Source organism: Staurois parvus, unplaced genomic scaffold, assembly GCF_062004578.1.
Source record: "Staurois parvus isolate SC_StPar_1 unplaced genomic scaffold, SC_StPar_1.0 ptg000686l, whole genome shotgun sequence".
NCBI lineage: Eukaryota > Metazoa > Chordata > Amphibia > Anura > Ranidae > Staurois > Staurois parvus.
In genome coordinates, this window is record NW_028318482.1 from 580176 (window position 1) to 606385 (window position 26210).

At 41.1% G+C, this 26210-nt stretch overlaps 1 protein-coding gene across 1 annotated transcript in view; it reads left to right on the top strand.

The window, feature by feature from the left end:
- The window catches only part of LOC149447428 (uncharacterized), a 123031-nt gene extending 97158 nt beyond the window's left edge, over positions 1-25873 (top strand). The window contains exons 13-14 of the mRNA XM_089652547.1: positions 2935-3006; positions 24803-25873. Of these exons, the coding sequence (XP_089508673.1) occupies positions 2935-3006; positions 24803-24907 (177 nt within the window). The 3' untranslated portion in view covers positions 24908-25873. The remainder of the gene's footprint in view (positions 1-2934; positions 3007-24802) is intronic.
- The last annotated feature ends 337 nt before the right edge of the window (positions 25874-26210 follow it).

Consider the following 26210-nt stretch of genomic DNA (forward strand, 5'->3'; position numbering starts at 1 on the left):
ACAGTAATTGATTTTGGAATATACAGGTGTACCTCGGTTTACGATTTTAATGCGTTCTCCATGACCTTTCGTAATGCGAAAAATTCATCAACCAAAACGCGGTTTCCCATAGGATTGCATTGAAAACCAATTAATCCATTCCGGAGATCAGAAAAAAGTTAAAAAAAAAGTCTCTGTCACTGTAGGTCGGTGCCGGTTTTTAAATGTAATTACTGGCTTTTTGTTTTCTTCACTATAGCTCAGAGAATCAGCTATCACTTTCCCCCCAAGCTAAAAGAGAGAGAGTTTCCTTTTAGTTTTTTTTCCCGAGTTAAAAGAAACCATGATTCCTTTAGCTCCGGGGAAAGTGACAGCTAATTCTGTGAGCTATAGTGAAGAAAAAAAAGCCGGCAATTACATTTAAAAATCGGCACTGACATACACTTCGTATTGCGAAAAAAAATTGTAAACTGAGGTATTTTCAATGGATTTTCATTCGTAAACAGAAAATTACTTTAACTGAGGCGTTTGTAAACCGAGGTACACCTGTACAGTATATTCATACAAATTTTATTAGTACGTTCAATGGCTTGACTCTTTTGAAAGCATTTAACATTCAATTTTAGAATGAATGACAGTTTACAGTTAGAAAATTTAACAAATGAACAAAATTTTACTAGCATACTTTATGGTCAGATTAAGTTTGAACCATGAACAGACCTCTCCTTCCATGATGCATTGGGAGCTTTCCATGCTGTACTTAGACATGAGCTGGGTTAATAACTGCAGTCAATTGAAGCTTGTTAATGGTTTAGGCCACATTTGAAACCAATATGGCTTCGGCTATTATTTTTCTCGTGGTGGCTGGAATCTGAAAGCTGACGTCTAAATGGCTGCTATTTGTTCCATGCCATTTTATTTTGTCAGTGCCACATGCCTCACCTATGTATGCGATGGAGAGCTTATGTCTTGCACCCAAAGCAATGTTGTGGTGAACAGGTTGAGACTTGGAAAGAAGGGGCAGTTCAAGGATGCAGTTAATTCAGAAATGCAGGAAATGTTGGCTGTCAGCCAGTGGCTTTTGTAGTGGTGAAGCAAATCAAATACAGCCGTACCTCGGCTTACAAATGGCTCGGTTTAATGTAATTTTCAGTTTCCGAATGAAAATCCATTGAAAATAATGCCTTGGTTTACGAATTTTTTTTCGCAGTACAAAAGTATTAATTGGTTTTTCAGTGCATTTACAATTTTTTTTTTTTTTTTTTTTTTTTTTTAAATCATGTCCCTGTACAATATTTATGCTTTTAAAGTGCACTTTATGTAGAGTTTTGAACAGAATACTTTTTTTTTTTTTTTTACTTTTTTCTGACCTCCAGAATGGATTAATTGGTTTTCAATAAATTTACAGGTTTTTTTTTTTATCATGTCCCTGTACAGTATTTATGCCTTTTTAAAGCGCACTTTATAAAGAGTTTTGAATAGATAAGACTTTTTTTTTTTTTTTTTTACTTTTTTCTGATCTCCAGAATGGATTAATTGGTTTTCAATGTATTCCTATGCGAAACCGCGTTTTTCGGTTTATGAATTTTTTGCAATCCGAAAAGTCTCGCAGAATGCATTAAATTCATAAATCTTGTGGTCCAGGCAAGTCTGTGACTTAATGTTGTGTGTTTTTTGTTTTTTTTTTTCTTTTTTTTTTCCTAGTTTAGGGTGCTTGGTCACTGACCCACCCGCTGACTAGGCAGTGAAATAGCCTCACCACACAACACTATGCTTGCTCTACTCCTGACAGTTGGCTTCTGTTTTAGACTGGCAGCTATGCAATGTAGTAGAACAAGTAGAGGAGAATACCTGTTTCCTGTTATAGACTGACAACTTGGTGCATCTTTCTTTTCTGCAAAAAGCAAAGAATGGTGTCAGCCCTGCCCAGTTATCTCCTTCTAAACTACTGAATGCCTACCACACTTCTGATCTCCACAATATAGAGGAGAATAGTTTTGTAGTCCAAGATAAGAACTGGGAGGACTCCTTGAGATAACAGGAAGTGTGCAGAGGACACAGGACAGGTATTACTTGCAATTATTGAACAAATATAGTGAAATTCTTTGATGTATTTAATAGACCAGAGGGAGCAAATAAGGGAAGTTTGTTGCTCGGGTTTCCATAAACGTCAACTGGATTAATTTTTTTTTTTTTTTCATGTGGGCTGTCTGTAGAGAAAGGGCAGTTCAATAGACCCGATACTTTTCTACATCTTCCCCTGCAAGTCTGTATTGTGTAGCCATCTTGTTACAGTATGTATAGCCAGACATTACATGAATTTTATGTCAAAGTCCATGATTACTCCACTCTCATCTGTCAGTGGGCAGAGAGGTACAGTAATGAATGACTCACATTTGCCTCTGAATGATGTTGTCTCTTCAGTCTTCTACAATAGAAGATTGGAAGTAAAATGTTGATGAAGTGAGGAATAAGCTGTCAGTAATGTGACGGCTTTCTGTGCGTGGATGGATAAGGAAAGGGTTGCGTCTGAGATCACTGTTGCAATATTACAGTAAAGCTGAACTCCAAGCCTTGATATATATTTTGTATACTTCCATTGGGCCAGTGTAACACAATGTGATGAGTTTACTAAAACTGGAGAGTGCAAAATCTGGTACAGCTGTTCCTGGTAACCAATCGGCTTCTAACTTCAGCTTGTTCAAATAAGATTTGGCAGTAAAAGCTGGAAGCTGATCGGTTTCTATGCACCGCTGCACCAGATTTTGCTCTCTCCAGTTTTAGTAAATCAACCCCATTGTCTTTAACACCAGGTTCCCGCTATACGTTTGTTCTTCAGAACAGCATGATAACACACATAAAAGGCTGCTGTATCTTTCCACCACCCTCATCCTTTATTTATAAAACGATGGAACCAGTTGACAACCATTTGATTTTCCTTTATGATAATTGCAGGTACCTGTCGCTGAGCTGAAATCCAGAGAAGAAGCAGAAGACCGATATCAGGATGACCAGGAACAGGAAATTGTATGAAATTACAGTGTTTTTATGGGGAATAGAAGTGGCAGTAGAGTCAGGGCAATTACAGGTTGATTTAGCTGCCTGTTTTGGGATAGCTTGCATGTTCGCTGCATCACTGGCAGCTATGCCTGTGGGACTTCGAGCTTCTGACAGCGATAACAATCAGACAGGACTGAAACATGTTGCAGATATGGGCATGTTTATAAAACGTCAGAAGGGTCCCTGGTTCTTAAAGTGTAAATCCCATATTTGTCAAGAATTGTGAATAGAGCATTTATTGTATTTGTCCCAGCTGGGGGGAACTCAAACCTCCTTTTGTTCTGGTGACCAATGTCTGTGTTGCAGGATGGGATTAGAAACCTGACATTGTTGTCACAGGGAAAGGAGGAGAGGAGAAATCCTCCAATGGTTAAACCTGTTTGGATGACAATGGATTATAGTACAGGTGTCCAAATCTGACCCTCCTGGCCATTTCATGTGGTCCTCAGACCTCTCCTGCCACAACCACCATCATTTTTACCTTGGAGAGAAGAGGACAGAACTCCTCCACCAGATCCTGTGTTTCTCCATGCAGATGCAGAGAGGCTCATCTCTGCAACCACCACTGGTCTCAGCAGTTGGCAGCAGAGTGGAGGACAGAACTTCTACAGATTCTGCACCTCTGTTTAGCTGCAGCACCCCTTTGTCTCCACCTCCCCTGGTCTCGGCATTCAGCAGACTCCATCCCTCTTCTGGTCCTCCTCCACACCCTACATATTCTGCTTCCCAGCTCCACCCCAGCTTCTTCCTGGCAGCAGCAGGTAAGGGGGGTGCAATGTGATGTAAGGGAGGGTGGGTTGCTCTGGACATCTACTCTTACAGATACAAACAGCCCTTTGAGGGCAACCATAATGGTGATGTGGCCCACCATGAAATTGAGTTTGACACCCTTGGGCTATGGAGTTATAAGGGAATTTCCCCTAAAAATAAAAGCAAAAGAGCGAAAAACTGCTATGAAATGCAGTATTTCCCCTTTTTTTTTTTTTTTTTTTTTGTTTTTTTTTTTATTTATTTTTTTAGGAGTAGGGAATGATTAGGACCCTTGTCCGTTATATTTAAAGTGTAACTCTCTGCTTTTGTTGAGTGGAAAAAACCCTCCCCCCTGGGTGATCTTTGTACATTACAAGGATTTTAACAAACTTTGTTTCAGATTCCTACCTTTTTGTTGTTTTGAAGAGATAGCGGTCTGTCTCCATGGGTGGAGTGAATCTGTATGAAAATGGTTTTATAATTCTCAGCTGCTGCAGGGCTCTAAAGAAATTGTCAGGGTCTGCATCCCTTTTAGATGTGATGTCCCTTTTGAGAGTATCTCACAAAAAAAATAACATTTTTGTTGCAGGGATGCCAAAAATGTGACTTGTATCTTAGTGCAAACTTCTGGGAAAATTGGTGAGCAAATTGCTCAATCAGAAAGTGACATTTTCACGGGGGCATTCTGTACACCATCTGTATGCAGAATGCCTCCAGGTAGGCATATTGCATTGCATTTTACAGAAAATTGCAGCACTGCAGATTGAAAAGGAAAGGAAAATTTTAATGGCGTATACAATTGCGACTACAGTAATATTGTAATAGAATGTTATTTTTATTCGCGGTTTTTTTTCCGTGTAAGTGGAGTTACCTTTTAACTTTGCATACACTATATCCATGTTGCTCTTTTTGGTATATTTATGGAAGTTTTTTTTTTTTTTTTTAATATCCAACAGTTTAGTTTTAAGTGAATAAATGAGTTTGGCTTGATGTACATATGTAAATGAGTGTGGCTTTGTAAAACTAATATAGCCAACTCGTTTCAGAGGGGTTTTGAACTCTCCCTCCTTCAGAGTTGATAAAAGTACTAATCACGTATGTGTGCTGAATTTATACAGGCTTTGTAAAGAGTGGCTCTTCTGTGTGGCAGATGTCTGTACATGACAATACAGAACTGTAAATCCTTTGGCACATAAATATATGCCATCTGTGTGTATTTTATCGGTTTGGCTGGAGTTCTGCTTTAAAGAGAAACTTCACCTAACCTCCCTCCTCCCTTACCTTTTTGGCATTGTTCTGCACAATTCTCAAACAAACTCAGCCAGTTGTTCCAGCACTGCCCTGCTGTGCCCCGCGCCGCCTTCTTTGTTGCTGACACCATTGATAGCAGAATACCTCTTCTTGGTTCAGGCAGCCTGATTCCTTGATGACATACTGCCATGCCCACCCTCCTCCAGCTGTATTAATAGAACCTGTAACATCCTGGTAAATGTGACATGCATATCTCAGGAGGCTTCAGAAGCTATCTTTCCTATCTTGGTTTGATAAACTACTGTATTTTTCGCTCCATAAGACGCACTTTTTTCCCCCCCCTAAAAAAGGGGGGAAAATGTCAGTGCATCTTATGGAGCGGCTGGTCTGGTATTTCCACCGCCGCCATGTCAGAATACCGGGCCGGCCACTCAGCTCTGCAGTGGGACTTTACCTGTTCCTCTATCCAGAGGCGCGCTGTCTTCCCGGCTTCTGTAGTGTGCGTGACAGCCGGGTGCCAAGTGCGCATGCACAAGAAGCGGTGCTCTTTGTGAATGGTAAGGCGGTACCTGGGAACCATGACAGATCCCAGAAGCCGCCGGACCAATCACAAAGCGCAGCGCTTCTCGCTCATGCGCACTGGGCATCCGGCTGTCCGCCGAGCGCCCACACTACAGAAGCCGGGTAGACCGCGCGCGGCTGGATAGAGGAACAGGTAAGATCAAAGAACAACTCCGCGGAAGTAAGAGCGGGTACCTGTCAAATTCAGGTACCCGCTCCCCCCCTCCCCAAAGGTCAGCAGTCATCTCCTGTACTATCCGCAGTCTCTGGTGATCCCTGTACTGTCCGCAGTCTCTGGTCATCCCTGTGCTGTCCGCAGTCTCTGGTCATCTCCTGTACTGTCTGCAGTCTCTGGTCATCTCCTGTACTGTCTGCAGTCTCTGGTCATCTCCTGTACTGTCCGCAGTCTCTGGTCATCTCCTGTACTGTCCGCAGTCTCTGGTCATCTCCTGTACTGTGTCCGCAGTCCATTAGTTCAGAATTTTTTTTTCCTGTTTTCTGCCTCTAAAACCTAGGTGCGTCTTATGGTCAGGTGCGTCGTATGGAGCTAAAAATACGGTACTTCTCTGGGATCCCAGGACAGTTGGGTAACTGTAATCACTTTTGTTCATGAATCCTCTGGACATTTTTAAATCCATTTAAAAAGAAAAAACAGTATTGGAGAAAGTATTGTGACTGAGGAGTCACAAGGTCCTCTGTAGCTCAGGAAATATGAAACCATCTTCCTTCGTTTTTGTTTGGTTGACTGATTATTCCTTTATCCATGAAGCAGGGTGCATGTGATAGGAGCTCAGCCTCAACAAAGGGAGTCATTGTTCATGTACCTCCAGGACCCCATGATGTTTAAATGCAGTGCTACCCGCAGAAATAATGTCTGTCAATTTCCACTGATTTCTTTTTTTTTTTTTTTTTTTTACATAAAGGAATATGTGTGTCCCCTCTTTTAATAATAAAATTACACGGCACAGTAGGTATAATTAATAATGGTTTTCCTCAGGGCCATGAATGACTGAAGTGGAAACATTTTCCTGCTTTGTTTTGGACTCTGGATCCATTCACCTCCGATAACCTTTGTGCCTGTCATATTTTCATCACTCGGTCCTTTGGGCTGATTCTCTTTTGGATTTGAAGGTAAGGCTTCACTGTGCACATTATCATGCATCGCAGCTCCCTTGCCTAACAAGTCTTATTCCAAACACGTCGCAGTTTCTGTGTGCGTTCAGAAGTGACAGTGCACATCTGGGCTGATTCCTCGACTCCGAACGTCTTGCTGTCACCATGAAAAAAAAGAAGATGCCAGCTAGGAAGACCTCAGCCTGCAGGAGGGGATCCATTGTATTACAAGGAGGCATAAGACACTGAAATAGCATAGACGTATGTCAATCTTTTTTTAAAATAAATTGAATGGTGTTCTCGCCAACTGGTAAAATTATTCAGGTTCCCAGCGGTGGAGAGTTAAAGTAGATTTAGTTTGCTAAAGCACTGTGCATCATAAATTTCCTTAAATAGAATACTTGTTTTCACCTTTTTTCATCCTTTGTTCCATCTCCATGCTACTGAACTCCAGGTGTCCCTTTGCTGGCTTTTTCTGTCTACATCACTCCAGTGATGGCTGCATGGCATTCCTCAGGCCAGGTTTTATCATGGTGACAATAGTAGAGCATGTCTGTTATGTTCGTTGAAATTGCCAGCTTCCGTTGGAAACCCATGTGACCACACAGGAGCACAACTGGGAGTGTGTTGTCACCTGATCACAGGAAGTGCCTGATTGAGGTGTTTAATGACAGGATCACCAGACATTTTGTTAATGATAAGTAAAAAATGTATATTTTAAGAGGGCAGGCATTAGTTGAAAATTGCACTCCTCCTGGATCTCAAGCATGTAAACATGGTGGCACCATTCTCTTCTCCATCAGATGTTTCAAATACATTACTTCTCCCAAAAACATGCAGACTAGGCAGATAGAACAGCAATGTTGCTGTTATGCAAATTTTGCCTTTTTTTTTTTTTTTTTTTTTTAGAAAGTTTGTCTTAAACCACTCCCCAACCATTGACTGTTGTAGGGAGCAGTGATGCATGCCTGCCACATGAAGGGCGAACATACAAACCAATAAGTGTGCTAAACAAACAGCCAAGAACAGAGTTTTTGATGACAACATTGATTCATAGCAGAAAGTCAATGCGGTTCAGGGGCCAGACACTCCATCAGGGCTATATATAAGAAATGTAGAAATACTGTAGGTTGTAAATGTAAAAGGTCATAAATCTATAAAAATTACTTTAATGTCTTTTTACATTATTAATTTTTTGCTTGTAAAGTGCAGTGGTAGGTTTGGCATTTGGGCTAAAATAGTAGGAGTCTGGCTTCACCTTCTCTATGCTGTGCAACAGGAAAAATTGCTGTACCCATTGAATAAATAACTTGGTCCCAGGGGCCAGATTATTCACTGAATATATACTGTGGAGTTAGTTACAAGACAGGCCATATATTATGCAAATTAGCTCAGTTTCCCCACATCAACACAGTCGGTGAATCCCTCCAGCTGCACCATTGTATTCTGACAGTTGGAGCCTTCCCTGTCTGAAAAAAACTATTACTGCCAGCGGCTATAGCCACTGGCAGCGATTGAACACAAAACCGCCAACAGGCTGGTTGTACTGAAGTCAATCGATCGACTTCAATACAAGTCTGCCCATAGATGGATCAACATTCGGCTGGTTCCTACTGAATCTGCCAAATTTTGATCCATCTAAGGCTGGCTTAAGCTGAAAAAATATCTGGCAGTAGTTTCTGTAAACATTAATTGCTTTTAAGCAAGTCATTTATATCGGCCTCTAGTAATTCCCTATAGAACACTCGTGCAGAGGAGGGCAGTAATGTTAGACTGACAGTTTAAACCAGGCTATAAAGTATTCTACAGTGCTAACACTGTGAAGATACATACAGGAGGGAGGGCACTAATATGATTTCCTCAATACACTACCAATTCCTCATTGTCCCTTCAGGAGAACTGGATGTAAAGCTAAATCTCCCCAGTGAGAAACCAGATGGCAATAAAAACCTGAAAAATGCTCCAACCCTTCCCCACTTTGAAAGACTATCCCTTCCCCACAATTGAAATCTCAAGCAGTGTTGTCAGCCCTGCCTAGTTATACTGTGCTGGGCTACAAAGCTCCTGTCTATGGAAATGGAGGTGGGGGATGTGTTCAGTAGTCCAGCAGGGGAGAACTGGTTTGCTAGACATGCTACACATACCTTCTCCTCACTGCTGGTCCTGTAGGCCTCATGCTCACTGGGTGTTCAGCCCCCATGTATGAGAGTTTGGTGTTCTTGCGTAAGCTACAGGTGCATCATCCAGTTCTGCTGCCTACAGCCTGTAAAACAGATGCTGAAAGCTGTGCTGAGTGGTACTAACACGTTTCGGAAAGTCTGCGCCCAGGGACCAATTCCTGGAACACAAAAACTCTGCATTCCAGGCATTCATCCTCGGCTACGTACTACCCTGAATGTTACTACCACTCAATGCTTTGTTCAGCTGTAGCAGCTTTCAGCCTTTCCATCTGTACACACAAAGATGCTGGAATCTCATGCACAGGAGCCAGACGCCCCCCGGGGTGGCTGAGACCCTGCTGTGTTATGCCGTCTCGCAGACCAGTAATGAGGTATGGGAGGGTCAGGGCCAATGCTCCACTTCTGGAGCTGCAACTGAGATCTGCATAATCAAGCATGTTGTGTGCCTCACTAAGGCATGTGCGCGGACCAGCTCCCACTTTTCTGGTGACCCTGTTACTTGAGTAACTTGCAGTGAAATCTGACACACTTATTAAACATTTTTCTTAAATAATACACCAAATCTAAAACATCACCAGTAAATGGCTATCCACAATGCATTTCTATCACTTTTTTTTTTTTTTCTTTTTTTTGTCCCCTTTTGTGTACCTGTTTCATGCAAGCTTAGTTCTCTAAATCTAAATACCCAGCATCGCATTTCCAAAAAAAAAAGTCCCTTGCGGAGCCCCATCGCTGTGTAGTATGCTGGGCCGGATCAAAGAGTTTGCCAGGAAATGTTGGCTTGGGCCAAGTTACCTTCACGCATCCGAGCCCAGGAAGATTAGGACTGCACTCTGGTATTTTGCTCAGTGGAGGGAACAGCTGTGCAGCCTTGAATGTCTGGGAGGGTTTTAGAGAGCAATTGCTCCCAGATCTGCTGCTTCAGCTACCAAATGTTAACCGTTTTGTCTCTCCGGTGGCCTCCCCTTCAAGCTTTGTTAAAAGGCATATCCAGATAAATGGTGTAAAGAATAGCTGGAAATGGGAAACATTTGAACTGCTTTACCTGGTAAAATTAATTAATGCACTTAGTCTTGTCACGCACCCAATGCTGCGAGATTGTACAGCAAAAGGTGAGTGATAAAACTTTAGAGACTGTAGAGCAGGGGTGTCAAACTGTTAACCCTCCAGCTGCTGCGAAACTACAAGTCCCATCATGCCTCTGACTTTGGGAGTCATGCTTGTAACTGTCAGCCTTGCAATGCCTCATGGGACTTTTTAGTTTTGTAACAGCTGGAGGGCCACCAGTTTAACAACCCTGCTGTAGAGGATGGAGACTTTGTGCCACTGCCCCATCTCCTTCCTGTTCTTGGCTTCCAAGTCATACTGGTGACACCCATGCTTTGCTCTCTCCCTCGGTAAGAAAGAGGGTATACTTAGTAGGCTTACAAAGAGTCTGCATCCTTCCATGAGGCAACTCTGCCAAAAAATATTTCCAGTGATTAAACTAGCTGGATGGAAAAATGGTTAAGTGATTTGAAGCATACACTTTACAAATGACTGCTGTATGTGGGCAGAAACTGTACATATACTGTATATGTATGGTACATGTAAAAGTATATTCCACAAGAGTACATCCACCATAGAAATTGCCCAATTCTGGGGTTGCATATGACCTCAATGTGGTACAGTACTAATTTTAGACTCCAAACAGTGCCAAGTGCTTCATCCACTTCTTCCAGAATAGCCCCCAGAGGCAAACCACTCATCGGATACAAAGGATTATTTAACCACTTCCTGTCCGGACACTTTTACCCCCTTCCTGTCCAGGGCAATTTTTAGCTTTCAGCGCTATCACACTTTGAATGACAATTGCGCGGTCATGCAATACTGTACCCATATGAATTTTTTACCATTTTTTTGAGACAGATAAAGCTTTATTTTAGTGGTATTTATTCACGGCTGGGATTTTTATTTTTTTTTACTATGTAAACGAAAAAGTCCAAAAATTTTGAAAAAAAGTGTTTTTTTAAATAAAATTTTGCAAATAAATATTTCATCATGAATCTTGGCCAAAATTTATTCCATTATTTTTTTAGTAAAAAAAAAAAAAATCCAAATTAGTTTATAACCAAAAATTATAATTTTTAAACTTTTTTTTTTACATTTTTATTTTATTTTTTTATATTATTATTTTTTATTAAATTTTTTTTTTTTTACATACTGTCACCCTAGCAGTACAGTGTCACCATGGTGACACTGTACTACTTGTGGGGGGTGATGAAGATTTTTTTTTTTTTTTTTTTTTTTTTTCACTGATTGCTTTTACACCCATATAGGATGTAAAAACAATCATTTCTCTTTCTCTCTGTCTGCATTCTTGCAGTCATTGAGAATTACTGAGTGAGCTGTGAGTGGTCACAGCTTGTCACATGGTACAAGGCTGTTGTGAATAGCCTTGTACCATATGACCTCTGTGATCATTCACAGATTTCACACATAGTAAGCAATGATGTCACAAGTGACATCTTGCTTACTACTTTGCATGTGATCACTGATTCGCCAATCAGTGATCACATGATCGGGACCTCGTACAGAGGTCCCGTCCGACGATCGGTGTTTCACTGTGTCCGGGGGACACAGCGGGCACCGGATCGCGGTGGTGCGCGCTCCCAGGGAGTGCGCACAGCTAACAGCTAGAAAAGGCGGGTGCCGTTTATGAACGGCAACCCGCCCCTGGACTGCCGCCGCCCTGCCGTTTATAAACAGCAGGCGGACGGCAAGAGGTTAAGAATAATGCCTAAGGTCTAAGGCTAGGTCCACACTGTGGCCATCCCTACCACTACTCTGTAAAGCGGGTGGGCAACTGTGGCCCTCCAGCTGTTTGTGAACTACAAGTCCCTTCATGCCTCTGCCTTTGGGAGTCATGCTTGTAACTGTCAGTTTTGCAATGCCTCATGGGACTTCTAGTTCTGCAACAGCTGGAGGGCCACAGTTGCCCACCCCTGCTGTAAAGCGATCCACCAGGTGTTCAGCATGCAATATTATCATACCACAACCATGAGCCAAGCTTTTGACTCGTGGTTCTGGCCAGGTCCCATTGACTTTAATTGGTGAGTTCGACAAGTGGCACCACTATCAAAACTCTATCTGCTACATTGCTACAGCAGTGTGCACTCACCCGAGTGGCCTCCGTGGATTGGTAAAAATGTGGCTGTACTGCCTGTGTGACCGAAGCCCTAAGAGCTGAGTAAATTCTGTATATCCCCCAGGGAATAACCGTAAATCTCAATTGCACCACATGAATTCTGGTATAGAGCGGCACAGAAAAAAAGATCTTCATAGTGTAAAAATCTTTATTTAAAATATTAAAACCGCAAAAAACCTCACACTATACAGTGGTCTGCCTAGCACTAAGAATGGGATGTAAATGTACGAGGTGCCATCTGTAGTGAAGAACAAAAGACAGAGCGCACCAACTTTGCACATTACCTAGGTAAACAGTTAATTGATTTAGGAGATATACTCACAAACGTAGTAAAACAAGCATGTAAAGTCCAAAATCGAACCACAGGATTAGGAGACCCGTGCACATCCCATCAGAAGGGGAGATTCTCAAAGTGATGTTGACGCATTTTGAAGGGGGAATCCCTTCTTCATCAGAGCTCTGCGCACGGGTCTCCTTAGTAGTAAAACAAGTGTGTAAAGTCCAAAATTGAAGCACACGATAAGGAGACCCTTGCGCAGAGCTCTGATGAAGGGATTCCCCCCTCGAAACGCATCAGCATCACTCTGAAAATCTCCCCTTCTGATGGGATGCGCACGGGTCTCCTTATCGTGTGGTTCAATTTTGGACTTTACATGCTTGTTTTACTACTATGTTTGTGAGTATATCTCCTAAATCAATTAACTGTTTACTGAGGGAATGCTCAAGGTTGGTGCACTGTCGTTTGCTCTTCACTACAGTTTGTATCGAGCTTCCCCAGCTTTTTGATTGGGCTGCACAGTCTTTGATCGGTCCTGGACAAATCTCCATACTCTTGAAGAGTACTGTTCCATTAGCCCATTACAGATCTGGGTCCGTGAGCGCAGGAGGTGTTGAATTGTGGTACGAGGTGCCATAACACCAGCACTTCCCACATCTGCAGACTTCCTTTGGAGTGACCCAGCTGGGCATTATGGTGGCATAAAAGATGCTACATCACCAGTGGTCATTTTTAAGTACCCTTCACCGTGTAAATGGTGTAAATGGGCCCTGTATGAAGGGATGACCTACACATAAAGTACTTTCTAGTTTAGTAAGGGAAAACCCTGTATGAAATCTGTGGATGTGGGCTCCGGTTCTCTGGTCGCAGACCTTGCATTTTCTTAAGGAAGTTTCTCCTTCCCAGAAGACCCGTGTAAAAAGCTTTTGAAGCAATTTGCCAAAACAGGCTGATTATAATTAAATATTAACAAAGCTAACAAAGTTACATACATTATAGTTTACAGCAATATCCTGTCTTTGCATAACAGCAATGCTGGACTGTGGCTGATGGTTTAATCATGGAGCATAGATTTTGCATTTATCTTTTTTTTTTTTTTTTTTTCCTTAGTGTACACAAAAAGGTGTGGTTTCAAGAGGAATCTTTTCATAGAGAAATCTGCTTAAAGAGAGTTTGTCATAGGTTTTGTATATTTATTATTTGTTTTACAACCTGATGTATATCCATTTTTAATAATCTACTTAAAGGATAAGTTCACCTTTTGGAACATGTTCCACCTGTTTTTAGGGTGGAACATGTTACATGTTCCCATAGCCGCAGCAGCGCCTGCTGCCCCCCTTGACTCTGACAGATAGTATGGGAAAACTTCTTCCTGTATTATCTAGCAGATTTGAAAACACGGCCGCGCCATTCATTCAAATTTTTGTGAATGAGTGCCTACAAGTCCCGGCATCCTTAGCGGCTGTTGGCTTGTAGTTTTCAATGAACCACCATGGCGCTGTGGAGCGCTGTGGTAGTTCATTGAAGCTTCCTGTTGGGATATCTGCTTGACCGTACATCCCGTATGGCTAGCAGATATTCTGACTGGTCTGCAGGAGACCTGCATGGCATCTACTGATCACTGGTGCAATGCTTTCCAGGCTCCTTTGGACAGAAGTAATAAATACATTTTTTTTTTTACCTGCAAAAAAAATGTGCATTTATTATTTTTGTCCAAAAGGTGAACCTATCCTTTAAAACAGTATTTTACATACAACATTTAACACAGAATATATGTTGTTCCTTCTAGAGTGTTTGTTTTTACACCATGTCTTTTGAGTTGAGTTCTGTTCAGCAGGCCACCAAGCATGTATGGTGTGAACAGAACACATAGAAACATTTTCACACCTTGCATGTAATGAAGTCCAGAAAAATGCAGCACAATGGACAGAATGAGGGAGATTTACTAAAACTGGATCACTCAGAATCTGGTGCAGTTATGCATGGTAGCCAGTCAGTGTTTAACCATTAGCCGCCCGGCCAATGGCCGTTTGGCGGCTTCAGATGTGCCTCTTCATTCCGGGTGCACGCCATTTGGCGTGCTCCCGCACATGCGCCGTTTGCGGTAATGCAGAGCGGCGCAGCAGCGGGATCTGTCACGGGCCGTGCACCTCGGACACGGCCGATGACAGATCCGAGTACCGGCTCCAGTTGCTGGTACCATGTGACCTGCTGTGACCAATCACAGCAGGTCACATGACAGTTGTATACAATGGATGGCTTCATTCATGATGCCATCCATTGTATACTAGTGCCTAGCTGTGAATGGTCACAGCTAATCACATGCACATGTCATGTGATTAGCTGTGACCAAATCACAGCTAAGCACAAAAAAAAAAAAAAAAAAAAAGCTGAATGAATCGATTTCATTCAGGTAAATGCTTGCTTATAGCAAAGTAATTCTTTGCTATAAGCAAATTGTGTAAAAAAAAAATAAATAAATAAATACTGATCACTTCCCCAAAGTAGTACAGTGTTACTATGGTAACATTGTACTACTTTAGTCATAGTAAAATATGAAAAAAAATCTTAAAAAAAATAAAAAAAAAATGTAATAAAAAATGAAATATAATAAAAAAATAAAAAATTTTAAAAAAAATATATATATATATTTTTTTCATACGGTCACCAGTCAGTGTCCCTGTTAACTGCCATGCCAGTTATATGATGACGCTGTACTGCACTGGTGACAGTATGTAAAAAAAAAAATGGTGAAAATAATTTTTTTAATTTTTTCATTTTCCGAAAAATTATGACATAAAAATACAACTTCAAAAAACTCGCCATGCCTCTTATGAAGTACGTCGGACTGTCTACTCTGCAAAAAGGGGTCATTTGGGGGATATCTGTACTGTTCTGACATTCTTGGACCTCAAGAAATTAGATTAACTGTCAGTACTTCAGGATTGATCAATATTCAGATCTATACCATAGTTTGTGAACTCTATAACTTTCCTACAAACTAAAAAATACATCCTAATTTGGGTTATTTTCACCAAAGACATGTAGCAGAATACATCTCGGCCTAAATTTATGAAGAACAATTCTTTATTTGTAAACTTTTATAACAGAAACAAAGAAAAATGTGTTTTTTTTTCAAAATTTTTGGTCTTTTTTTGTTAATTTAGCAAAAAATAAAAACCCCAGTGGTGATTAAATACCACCAAAAGAAAGCTCTAGTTGTGTGAAGAAAATGATAAAATTTTAGTTTGGGTACAATGTTGTATGACCGCGCAATTGTCATTCAAAGTGTGAGAGCGCTGAAACCTGAAAAATGGCCTGGGCAGGAAGGTGTAAAATTGCACGGTATTGAAATGGTTAACCTCAGCTTGTTCAATTAAACTTTGACAATAAGTCCTCATGTATACTGGACGTTTTGATAACGCTGGTAACATTAGCTGTGTAAAGTCACGTTAAAAACGTGAGTTTTTCAGCTTTTTTTTTTTTTTTTTTTGCATTATCGCCTTTTTCCCACGCTTTACATTTTTTTGGGGGGTTTTTTTGGTCAAAAAACAATCCAAAAACACTGCTTTTGCTGTGTTTTGCCACATTTTTCAGCGTTAGAGCGTTTTTACAGCTACGAAACTCCTAGAAACCCATTAGTCCTGGGTTTTTTCCAGCCAAACAATGTCCCAGCCAAAAAATGTTGATCACAGTCTATATGTGCATGGACACCTAGGATAACATGCTGGGGGGTTTACTAGCTGTAGAAAAAAAAAGTCAATGCCAAAAACAGCCACTGTAAAAATGTCCAGTGTGCATGAGAACTAAAACATGGAAGCTGCGCCAGATTTTCCACTGGCCATTAAATCTTCCCCGGTGTGAACAAGCCTTGATAAGAAAGCACAGTACCTGCATACTTAGCAGCACCCATTGTATAAGGATCAAACAAAAGAAAGAGAGCATAAACCATTAAAGTGTATTTGCAGTCAAGAACAAAAATGTATTTATATTGCAGCTTACTGGCCCTTCTATGTGGTAGTATTCATTCTTATCTGGTGATTCTGTCAGTTACACTCTACCTGTCCTAGGGTGACAATGCTTGCTCAAAGGATGCTACAAGCTCAATAGATTTCTGCTGGGGTCAACAGGTATTTTTGTACCCCCTCACAGATCTAACAAAATAAAAAAAAATTGTCATGAGCTTACATACATGTTGGGTTCACTGGATACACAGTGGTGTACTTTCACAGTTGTAGGCATCTGTTTATTATTTCAGGTACTTATATAGTGCCGTCAATTTATGTAGCACTTTACATGTATATTGTACATTCACATAACCTACAATCTAAGGTCCCTAACCTACATTCATACATAAACTAGGGCCAGTTTAGACAGGATCCAATTAATCTAACAGCATGTCTTTGGAGTGTTGGAGGAAACCGGAGTACCTGGAGGAAACCCACACAGACACAAGAAGAACGTGCAGACTCCAGGCAGGTGGTGCCGTGGTTGGGATTTGAACCAACAACCCTAGTACTGCCAGTCAGAAGTGCTAACCATTTACCCACTGTGCTGCCCTGTTTAGTGATATGCTGGGTGTGTATTTACAAAGCACTTTGCATTTTAGCATTGCGTGACAAGGCCCTGCAGTTGTTTGCTGTTCTGAGATTTCTGCATGATAGGAGGTCTTCTCTTTTGAGTAATAAATTGCTAATGTTAAAGGGTTCTTTATTATGTTGTTTCAGGCTTTTTTTTTTTCTCTTTTTTTGTCTTCTTTCTAAGCTCCATTATACACATTGCCCAAAAGTCATGTTCCTCTAAGGACAATTTGCTCTGATTATGCACTCTTGTAATTGATGGAAGCACAGCCATCAAATTGTTTGAACTCCCCCTGCAAGTGGTTCAGTTCTGTCAGAACTAATTTACTTCTTTTCTTTTATTTTGGGTCTTGGGAGGCATGCAGCTATTTTTGACTGGCGTTCTGGATGAGGCTTGTTGCACAGTGTTTTATAAGCACATGCAAAGTACTGTCTACAGGACACTGCTGTTATATACCATTATATTGTGCATCAAAGTATATGTCTGACCCCATGAAACGTGAATAATGCACTATAATTGTTTTAGGAAATGCTGTTAAAACTCCGAATTGTCAGTGAATGAATAATGAAGCATTTAGAGATGTTCAAATTGCCAGCTGGCCCTGTTTTCCTGCTGTCTTTCCGCCCTCAGTTTGTTCTTTTACATAGCCATATAGTCCAGCAAATGGCCTAATACAAAATACAATATTATTATCTTCAGCATCTATGCCTACCAGTTGTATGATTTTTTTTTTTCCCTTTTTGTAGCTGAGCGGGCTGTGACAATTTGCAAGGCTTTGTTAGTGTTGAAACCTATATTTATCAGAGGGTTATTCATAAAGGTTTAAAAGATTACTTAAAGTATTACTTAACCCAGGACCCTGCATTCACTATATCTGATCTCACACAGTACACCAAACATGGAAATGCAATAATTTTAGCAAATATAAACTGCTAAATACCTTTTTTCTCATCAGCAGTTAGAGCAGTCTTGTGACTTCAGTAGAGCACTGGTTAAAGCTTGTAGGAGGAATTTTAATTTTGCTGTAGAGTATGCAGAACCCCTGACCTCTGTCGGGACAGTGCTGATTGGCCCTGTGCTGATGACATGCACTTTCCCAAGAAAAAAAAAAAAAACCTCTCTAGCAATACACACTAAACTGAGCATGTGCAGAGGGACTCCACACAATATGTCTCATCAGGAGGTAAGAGGGGGACACTGGAAGAAGGGGAGGATCAGAGAAGTCAGGATCAAACCGCATTTTTACACAATGCAGAGGATTAACCCCTTACATTCCACCATGCGTATCACAAGCATGCTCTACTACATATACAGACTGATTTTACGGTTTTGGGTTTAGTAACACTTTAAAACATTAGTTAACCTTTTTTACAAAAAAATAATAAATGCACTTTTTTTGCAGGTAAAAAAAATGTGCATTTATTATTTTTTGTTTCTGGACCCTCTAAAGCATTGCATCAGCGATCAGCACATCACTGGCGCTGTTCAGGTCCTGGCAGTATATCAGGCAAGCAGATACCTATTGACAGGTAGACTCGATGAACTACCTGAGCACTCCACAGTACTATGGTAGTTCATTGAGAACTGCAAGCCGACAGCCACAAAGGCTGTCAGAACCTGTAGTGTTCTCATTCACAGCATACTGTGGATAAAGTGATGTGGGCGGAGCCCCACACGGCCGAGGTTTTTAAAAATTGTGACAGCTAGCGGGGAGGAGAAGATCTCCCGCTAGCTGTCACAATGGGGAGTGGGGAGAAGCGGGGGCCAGTCCGTTCATTACATGTTACACCCTGAATATGGGTGTAACATGTTATGAAAGATGAACTTATCCTTTTAATAGAAACTGCAAAGCTGGTTTCTAAAATGTGTTTTGGTTTCCTTCACAGATGATTTTGAGAAAACTTTAACATGCTTAAAAAGATGATCATCTTGCCTATTTAGGGCAATGTGATCTTGTATTTGTAAAGGGGCCTCTGATTCAGTTATGCTGTGCTCCCCAGCGCTACCCCGGCATACCTTCTTCAGTTGTAGCTGTCACTATTTTTAACCCTTGCTGCAGAACTTTGCCTGTGCTGCACTATGGAATGCTGGTGAAGTCTCATCATATACACTGTACTGGTCCAACCTTCCAAATCATTGGATTCAGGTGTTCCAATCACCTCCATGGCCACAGGTGTATTATGTTACAGATTCTTATCCATTTCCCAGTGGAGGTATTGAAGAACAGCAGCACCTTCTACCTAGCCATCCCATCATTGGCCACTGTTCTAGTATACATCATGGAGGCTTTTTGAGACCAGCGCCTATACTGATATTCTCATGTGGAGTTGATTTTATACTAAACAGATAAGGTCCATATGCAAAAACAAGTACCTAGGCATGTAGACTGCTTCTACAAACATTTGTGAAAGAATGGGGCGCTCTCAGGTGCTCACAGAATTTAAGCGTGGTACCGTGATAGCTTGCCACCTGTGCAATAAGTTCATCTGGGAAATTTCCTTGTTACTAAATATTCCACGGTCAACTTTTAGTGGTATTATAACAAACTGGAAGCAACTGGGAACAGCAACTCCGCCGCAAAGTGGTAGGCCATGTAAAATGGCAGGATCCGCGCATGCTGAAGCACACAGTGCACAGAAGTCGCCAACTGTCTGCAGAGTCAATAGCTAAAGACCTCCAAACTTCATGTGGCCTTCAGATTAGCACAATAACAGTGCGTAGAGAGCATCATTGAATGGGTTTCCATGGCCGAGCAGCTACATCCAAGCCTTACATCACCAAGTGCAATGCAAAGTGTCGGAGGCAGTGGTGTAAAGTACGCCACCACTGGACTCTAGAGCAGTGGAGATGTGTTCACTGGAGTAACGAATCATGCTTCTCTGGAAAACCGATGTATGTGTCTGGGTTTGGCGGTTGCCAGGAAGAACAGTACTTGCCTGACTGGATTGTGTAAAGTTTGGTGGAGGGGGGATTATAGTGTGGGGCTGTTTTTCAGGGGTTGGGCTTGGCCCCTTAGTCCAGTGAAGAGAACTCTTGAGGCTTCAGCATACCAAGACATTTTGGACAATTTCATGCTCCCAACTTTGTAGGAACAGTTTGGGGATGGCCCCTTTCTGTTCCAACATGACTATGGACCTTGCTTTGAGCACTGGTGCGCGAAGACATGGATAAGCGAGTTTGGGGTGGAGGAACTTAACTAACCTGCACAGAGTCCTGACCTCAACATGATAGAACACCTTTGGGATGAATTGGATGAGAAGGCCTGGCTCACAGTCTCTGCTCTGACATCAGTGCCTGACCTCACAAATGTGCTTCTGGAAGAATGGTCAAACATCCCCATAGACACACTCCTAAACCTTGTAGACAGCCTTCCCAGAAGAGTTGAAGCTGTTATAGCTGCAAAGTGTGGACTAACTCAATATTGAACCCTACAGACTAAGACTGGGATGCCATTAAATTTCATGTGCGTGTAAAGGCAGGCTTCCTAATAATTTGGGCAATATAATGTACATATGATGCGCATTGCTGGAATGACTGAGAGATACCTAGAGCGTTAAAGGATAAGTTCACTTTTTGTAACATGTTACACCCATGTTCAGGGTGTAACATGTTACACAAGGACTGGCTCACCCCAATCCCCTATTGTGACAGCTAGTGGGGGATCTTCTCCTCCTGCTAGCTGTCACAATTTTAAATAAACTTGGCCATGCAGGGCTCAGGCTGCGTTATTCTGTGAATGGGAAAACTACTAGTACTAACAGCCTTTTGCAGCTGTCGGCTTGTAGTTCTCAATTAACTACCACAGTGCTGCAGTAGTTCATTCATTTTTCCTGTCATTATCTGCCTGGCCATATGATGTACAGGCACACAGATACACTGACAGGTGTGCAGGAGACCTGCAATCTGCTGTTCGCTGGTGCGATGCTTTCCAGGCTCCCAAAACAAAAAATGGTAAATGCACATTTTTATTTTTTTTTTACCTTAAACAAAAAATGACAAATGCACATTTTTTTAAACTTCTTGACGCCGACGTCACACAAATATGCGGCCTCACAGAACTGGGCTTTTTTCCGTGGCCCGGCACATTTGCTTACCTGTCATTGTGCTGGGAGCACGCCACACTGTGTGCTCCCAGCACAAAGACCGCGGTGTCACTGAGAGCCCTGGGTCCCGTTCTAACGATCAGGACCCCCGATTCCGGGTCACATGATCGCTGTGATAGCCTCTGATTGGCTATCACAGTGATCAGTCACTGTGCAGCCCTGCCCCCTTTTGTTTTTTTCTCTCTCTGTGATTGGAGAAGAGATACATTGTATCTCTCGAACTCCTGGCATAGAGAGAAAAATGTTTGTAAAAAAGAAAAAGAAATATTAAAAAATAAAGAAATACCTAGATCAAGGTTTGATCTAGTTCAGTGCCAGGGTTATTGTTTAGGTCAGGGTCAAAGGTCAGGATTAAAAAAAAAAAAAAGGTGTCGGTGGCAATGTCAGTGTGTTTTTAGGTAGAAAAAAAAAAAAAAAGACAAAAACAAAATGCGCACAATTGCTTCTGGGCTGTACTACAGGTACAAATAACATACACATATATGGTATCACTGCGATCGTCAAGAGCTGGAGAATTTATTTTGGGTTGTTCTTTTGTGGTAGGTTATGGTAGTAACAAGAAACACACAGCTAAATAAAAAAAATTTTTTTTTTTTACTATTTTGGGCCAGTTTTCCTTTGATAATAAAAAAAAAATCAGGAGATATCCATTACCATTTACCACCATATGAAAGCCCAATTTATCCTGAAAAAAGACGCGGTATAATTCACCTCAATGTACAAAGTAGTTTTGATGATATGTACAGTTTTACTAACACATGTCAACGTTGCATAATTGTGCTTAGGCATTTAGATTTGTTTTACCCTTAGGCGTGAAGGGATTAAAGATGAACTTTTCTTTTAAATCCCCTATCTTCCTCTTCTGCTTTGTTCTGGAGCTACATTGTAAAGATTTTTCCAATGTAAGGACTCGGAACAGATTATGCAGAGAGTTTATCTGCCTGGGTGGTGCAACCAGTCTGTTAAAATCAATGACAGGCTGAACGCTGCATGGATCTTCACTTACAGCCCCCCAGTGTACATTTTGTGTAGGACCACCGAGGCTCTGAAGACTGTGTTCAGAACCATGCATCGGTTCTGCACTAATGTACACTCGGGGATGTAAGCCCATGTACAGGCTCTGCAGACCACCTGCACCTCGCAGGCAGATGAACACAACCCTCTACATGGGTATACTGATCCCTTTGCTCATGTGAATGAGCTCTAAGCAATTCAAAATTGTTAATTGCTTGTACTTCGTATAATGGAACAGCAGGATGTGGTTTTATTGCTGAAATTACGAACATTTTAGTACAGAGAGAAAGTGATACAGCTTCACAGTCAAGTTTACACATTTTATTACATTTTATAATGAACAAGTCACTACAAATTTCTTTTCAGAAAGCAGTAAAAAGATTTTCTAAAATGTTATCTACTTGATTAAAATAGATCACTTTCCATGCACTATAATGACAGACTAATTCAAACCTATCCCAAGTTTTATTAGGGTAAACTGGATTGCAGTTCACTAAATTGAATAGTAATTGCATTTAATCACCTTGTGGCATCATTGAAGTGCATTTTAAGTGCATATGCCTGAAATGTGAATTTTAATTGAGGGACATTACCTTCTAGATGTGTGTATGAACATTTGACCTTTCCATAATGCAAAGCAGAATAGAACCAACACATAAGCAGCAAGTGTTACCAAGGACTTCATTTACATAAAAAAATATGCATACATACATACTTTTGTGTGTGTCAACCAGGTTGTAACACCTAGCGCAATTCTGTTTTTTATGTTCAGTCTGCTACTTTGACTACTTGTTTTTGGGTGGATATGGTGATTTTCTTGCTGGTGTTGACCCTTAAAACCAAATCTTAGTTTTGGGTGAAAATTCTTCCCCACAGCCTTAAAGATACACTCTGATTAGTCATGATATTATGACTATCCACCTAATATTGACTAGGTCCCCCTTTTGTCACCAAAACCGCCCTGACCCATCAAGGCATGGACTATTCAAAGCAAATCACTGCCTCTGCTTCCTTGCCTTCTTCCCATAGTGCCACCTCCTTCCCAGGTAAGCAATGCACATGCACCTGGCCATCCACATAACGTAAAGGGAAAAAAAAACCAAACATGATTATCAAACCAGGTCACCTTCTTCCATTGCTCTATGGTCCAGTTTTGATGCTCATGTGCCCATAGTAGTCACTTTTGGCTGTGTACACTGGTCAGCATGGGCACCATGACCAGTTTTCAACTATGCAGCACCATATACAACAAACTGTGATGCACCCTGTGTTGTGACACCTTTGTTATCAGAACCAGCATTAATGTTTTCAGCAATTTTGAGCTACAGTAGCTCTTCTATTAGATCACACTAAATGGATCAGCCTTTGCTTCTCAAGTGCATCAGTTAGACTTGGCCATCCATGACCCTGTCAATGGTCTTCCTTCTTTGGACCACTTTTGGACAAGAGGTACAGTTTTGAAGATGCTCTGACTCAGTCTACCCATTACAATTTGGCCCTTGTCAAAGTCTTTCAAATCCTTATGCTTGGGCTACTTTTACACTGATCTGCGGCAATACCTAATATGTGTTTTTGCTATGTCTGCAGTGCGTTTTTTACAGGAAATGTAGGTGTGGTTTTGGTGTGTCCTTCTTCTTCTTTTTTTTCACCGCACCAAAAATGCAGCAAGTGGGGTTTTAAAAAAAAAAAAAAAATATGCACCGGACCCACAAGAGGTCACTCTGAAGAGTTCCATAGGAATACATGGAATACATTTTTAACTCAAAAGTGGAAGAAAAACAGATCAGTGTGGAAAGCAGCCTTACCCATTTTTTTACTGCTTTCAACACATCCGTTTCAGGGAGAACTCTTGTTCACTTTGCTGTCTCTTATATCCCACCGACTTTCAGGTGCCATTGTCACAAGATAATCAATGTTACTCACTTTACCTGTCAGTGATCATAATGTTATGGCTAATTGGTGTGTATATATTCTGCATTGGAAAGGAACCAATAAAGCTAATTAATAATCTATATATTAAGTGTGTAACTGGTGAACAGAGTGGGGGTTATCGTTTTTAGAGCTTCATTTTAGGCACCCGCTAAATACACAGATGAAATACATACAAGGGACCTATTTTGTCTGCCAAAGGATTAGCATTTTTGCCTATACAGTCCTGAGATTTACACAGTTCTGCCAGATAACTGCAGCAGAGAAAAAAAAGAAGGTCTTCAGATAAGTAACACTTAGAGGTCTTTTCCTTCTCCAGCTTGTAACTGGACAGCAAAAGGAAAAGCAGACCGATAAGCTCATATCTTAACCTCTGCTTTCACTTCCTTTTAGCATTCTCCTTGTTAGCAGATGTGTACTGCAATCCCACTGGTTGTCTAAAGCTGGCCATAGAAAATCTTGTCCGGTTCAGCAGGGACTGTCTGGGATTCGAACCATGTATGGGCAGGCTGATTGTACCCAAGTTGATCGATCATTCATCTTGAGCACAACTAGCCTGTCGTATTTCTCATGTGATTATTGGCAGCAGCTATAGCCACTACCAACAATCACTGTGTGTTCTCTCAGCTAGGGCTGCTCCCAGTGCCGGGAGAATACAATCGCTCCAGGGGAATCTAGCAATTTTTCTTTCCTGAAACCACAGCTCCATCTGTGGCCGGCTTTAAGGTACCCAAGTGTAAAATTAAAACTGTTTAATTGTAGTGTAAACCTATTAATATAATTTTTTGTTCCACATTTCTGATTCTCTTTCTGGCAGGATGAGCGGGGTGGAGAACGGGAGAACGGTGATGACTTGGAACTAGTGCAAGATGAAGGGGTAGAAAAACTGGATACGAGGAACAGAAAAGAAGGCTATTACTGATCATTATTTTTTTTTTTTTTTTTTAATGATACATGCACTTGAGCCTTGATGTGCGAGGCAGAAGAAGAAAATAAAACCTAGATGGCACAAACCATGGAGTGAACTTAAGTTACATTTGGAGGACGCTGCAGATTGGTGGACTGATACATCGGTGGACTTGCCTCTATGTATGATAATAAAATTCAGAAGGGCTTCAGCTAGGACTTCTTATGGACAAATTCCTTTCTGTGCTGCACTAGCCTCAGACATGCCTTTCTCTCTGTGACTGTAAATGAGGAATATATCTATTTTTTTATAACTTCTGCACAGCTCATGCAAGTTTCTTACCTAAATTCTGTTTTCTTTAATATCAGAAACTGAAACGTGGAGGCACCTTTTATGCATATTTTTTTTTTTTTTTTTACGCCTGGGAGCAGAAGAGCATGGACAGATTTTATAGAAGTGCATCCTCCAAGACATAATTACAAATTTGTTTGTAGAATATCCGATAGAGGGACTATTCGTTGGAAAGTGACACTTCTGTTTTTGTTAGATACTTTTTGGTTTTTACCAACTATGGACTTCAAAACTGAGCCTTCCATGCTGGCATTCTATGCCCAGGTCCTGCTATCTTGGAGTCTGACCTTTTGATAGTATCTACATAATACAAATAAAAATTCCAACAGAATGCGTGAGACTTGCTTGTAATGGTTATGGTAGAGTTATTTTAAAGCCTACCTCCCAGAATTTTTTTTTTTCATTTGGGATAAAGTGGGGAAGATCAGGTTTTTATTGGTGTCTGTACTACTTCTTTAGGATGTTATTTCCTCACATCTTGTTCTGATATCAGTCAAATTGACAGGATGTCTGCTGAAATTTTCCAAAAGGGGGCATAGCAAAAAAAAAACACTGACAAACTGTTGTAACCCTTCCTCAAGCTATCAAAAATAAAAAGGTTTGACTGGAATTGAGTTTTAAGCTCAGAAATCTGGCATAAAAGTCTGTGCTTCATTAAATGTGCCAACTTCTTGAAAGTCAATCTAAAACTGAAATTTCACATTTTGTTAGATATCATTAATATTAACTGCTGCTGGCTTCCTTTTGTCTTTCTGGAACTTGTAGAAACCTTGTCTCTAAAAGGTTCCCTACTTTCCATGTTTGGAGGGGCCATAAACAGTTTTTTTTACATTATAGGGGCTGTAGCAGAAAAAGCATCCAACTCCATCTCCCTCCTGCTGCAACAAGGTGAGGGAGATGGAGTTGGATGCTCTTCTACTGGTGCACTCCAGTTAGAGATGGATGCTGGTGGCTGAATCACTTGCTG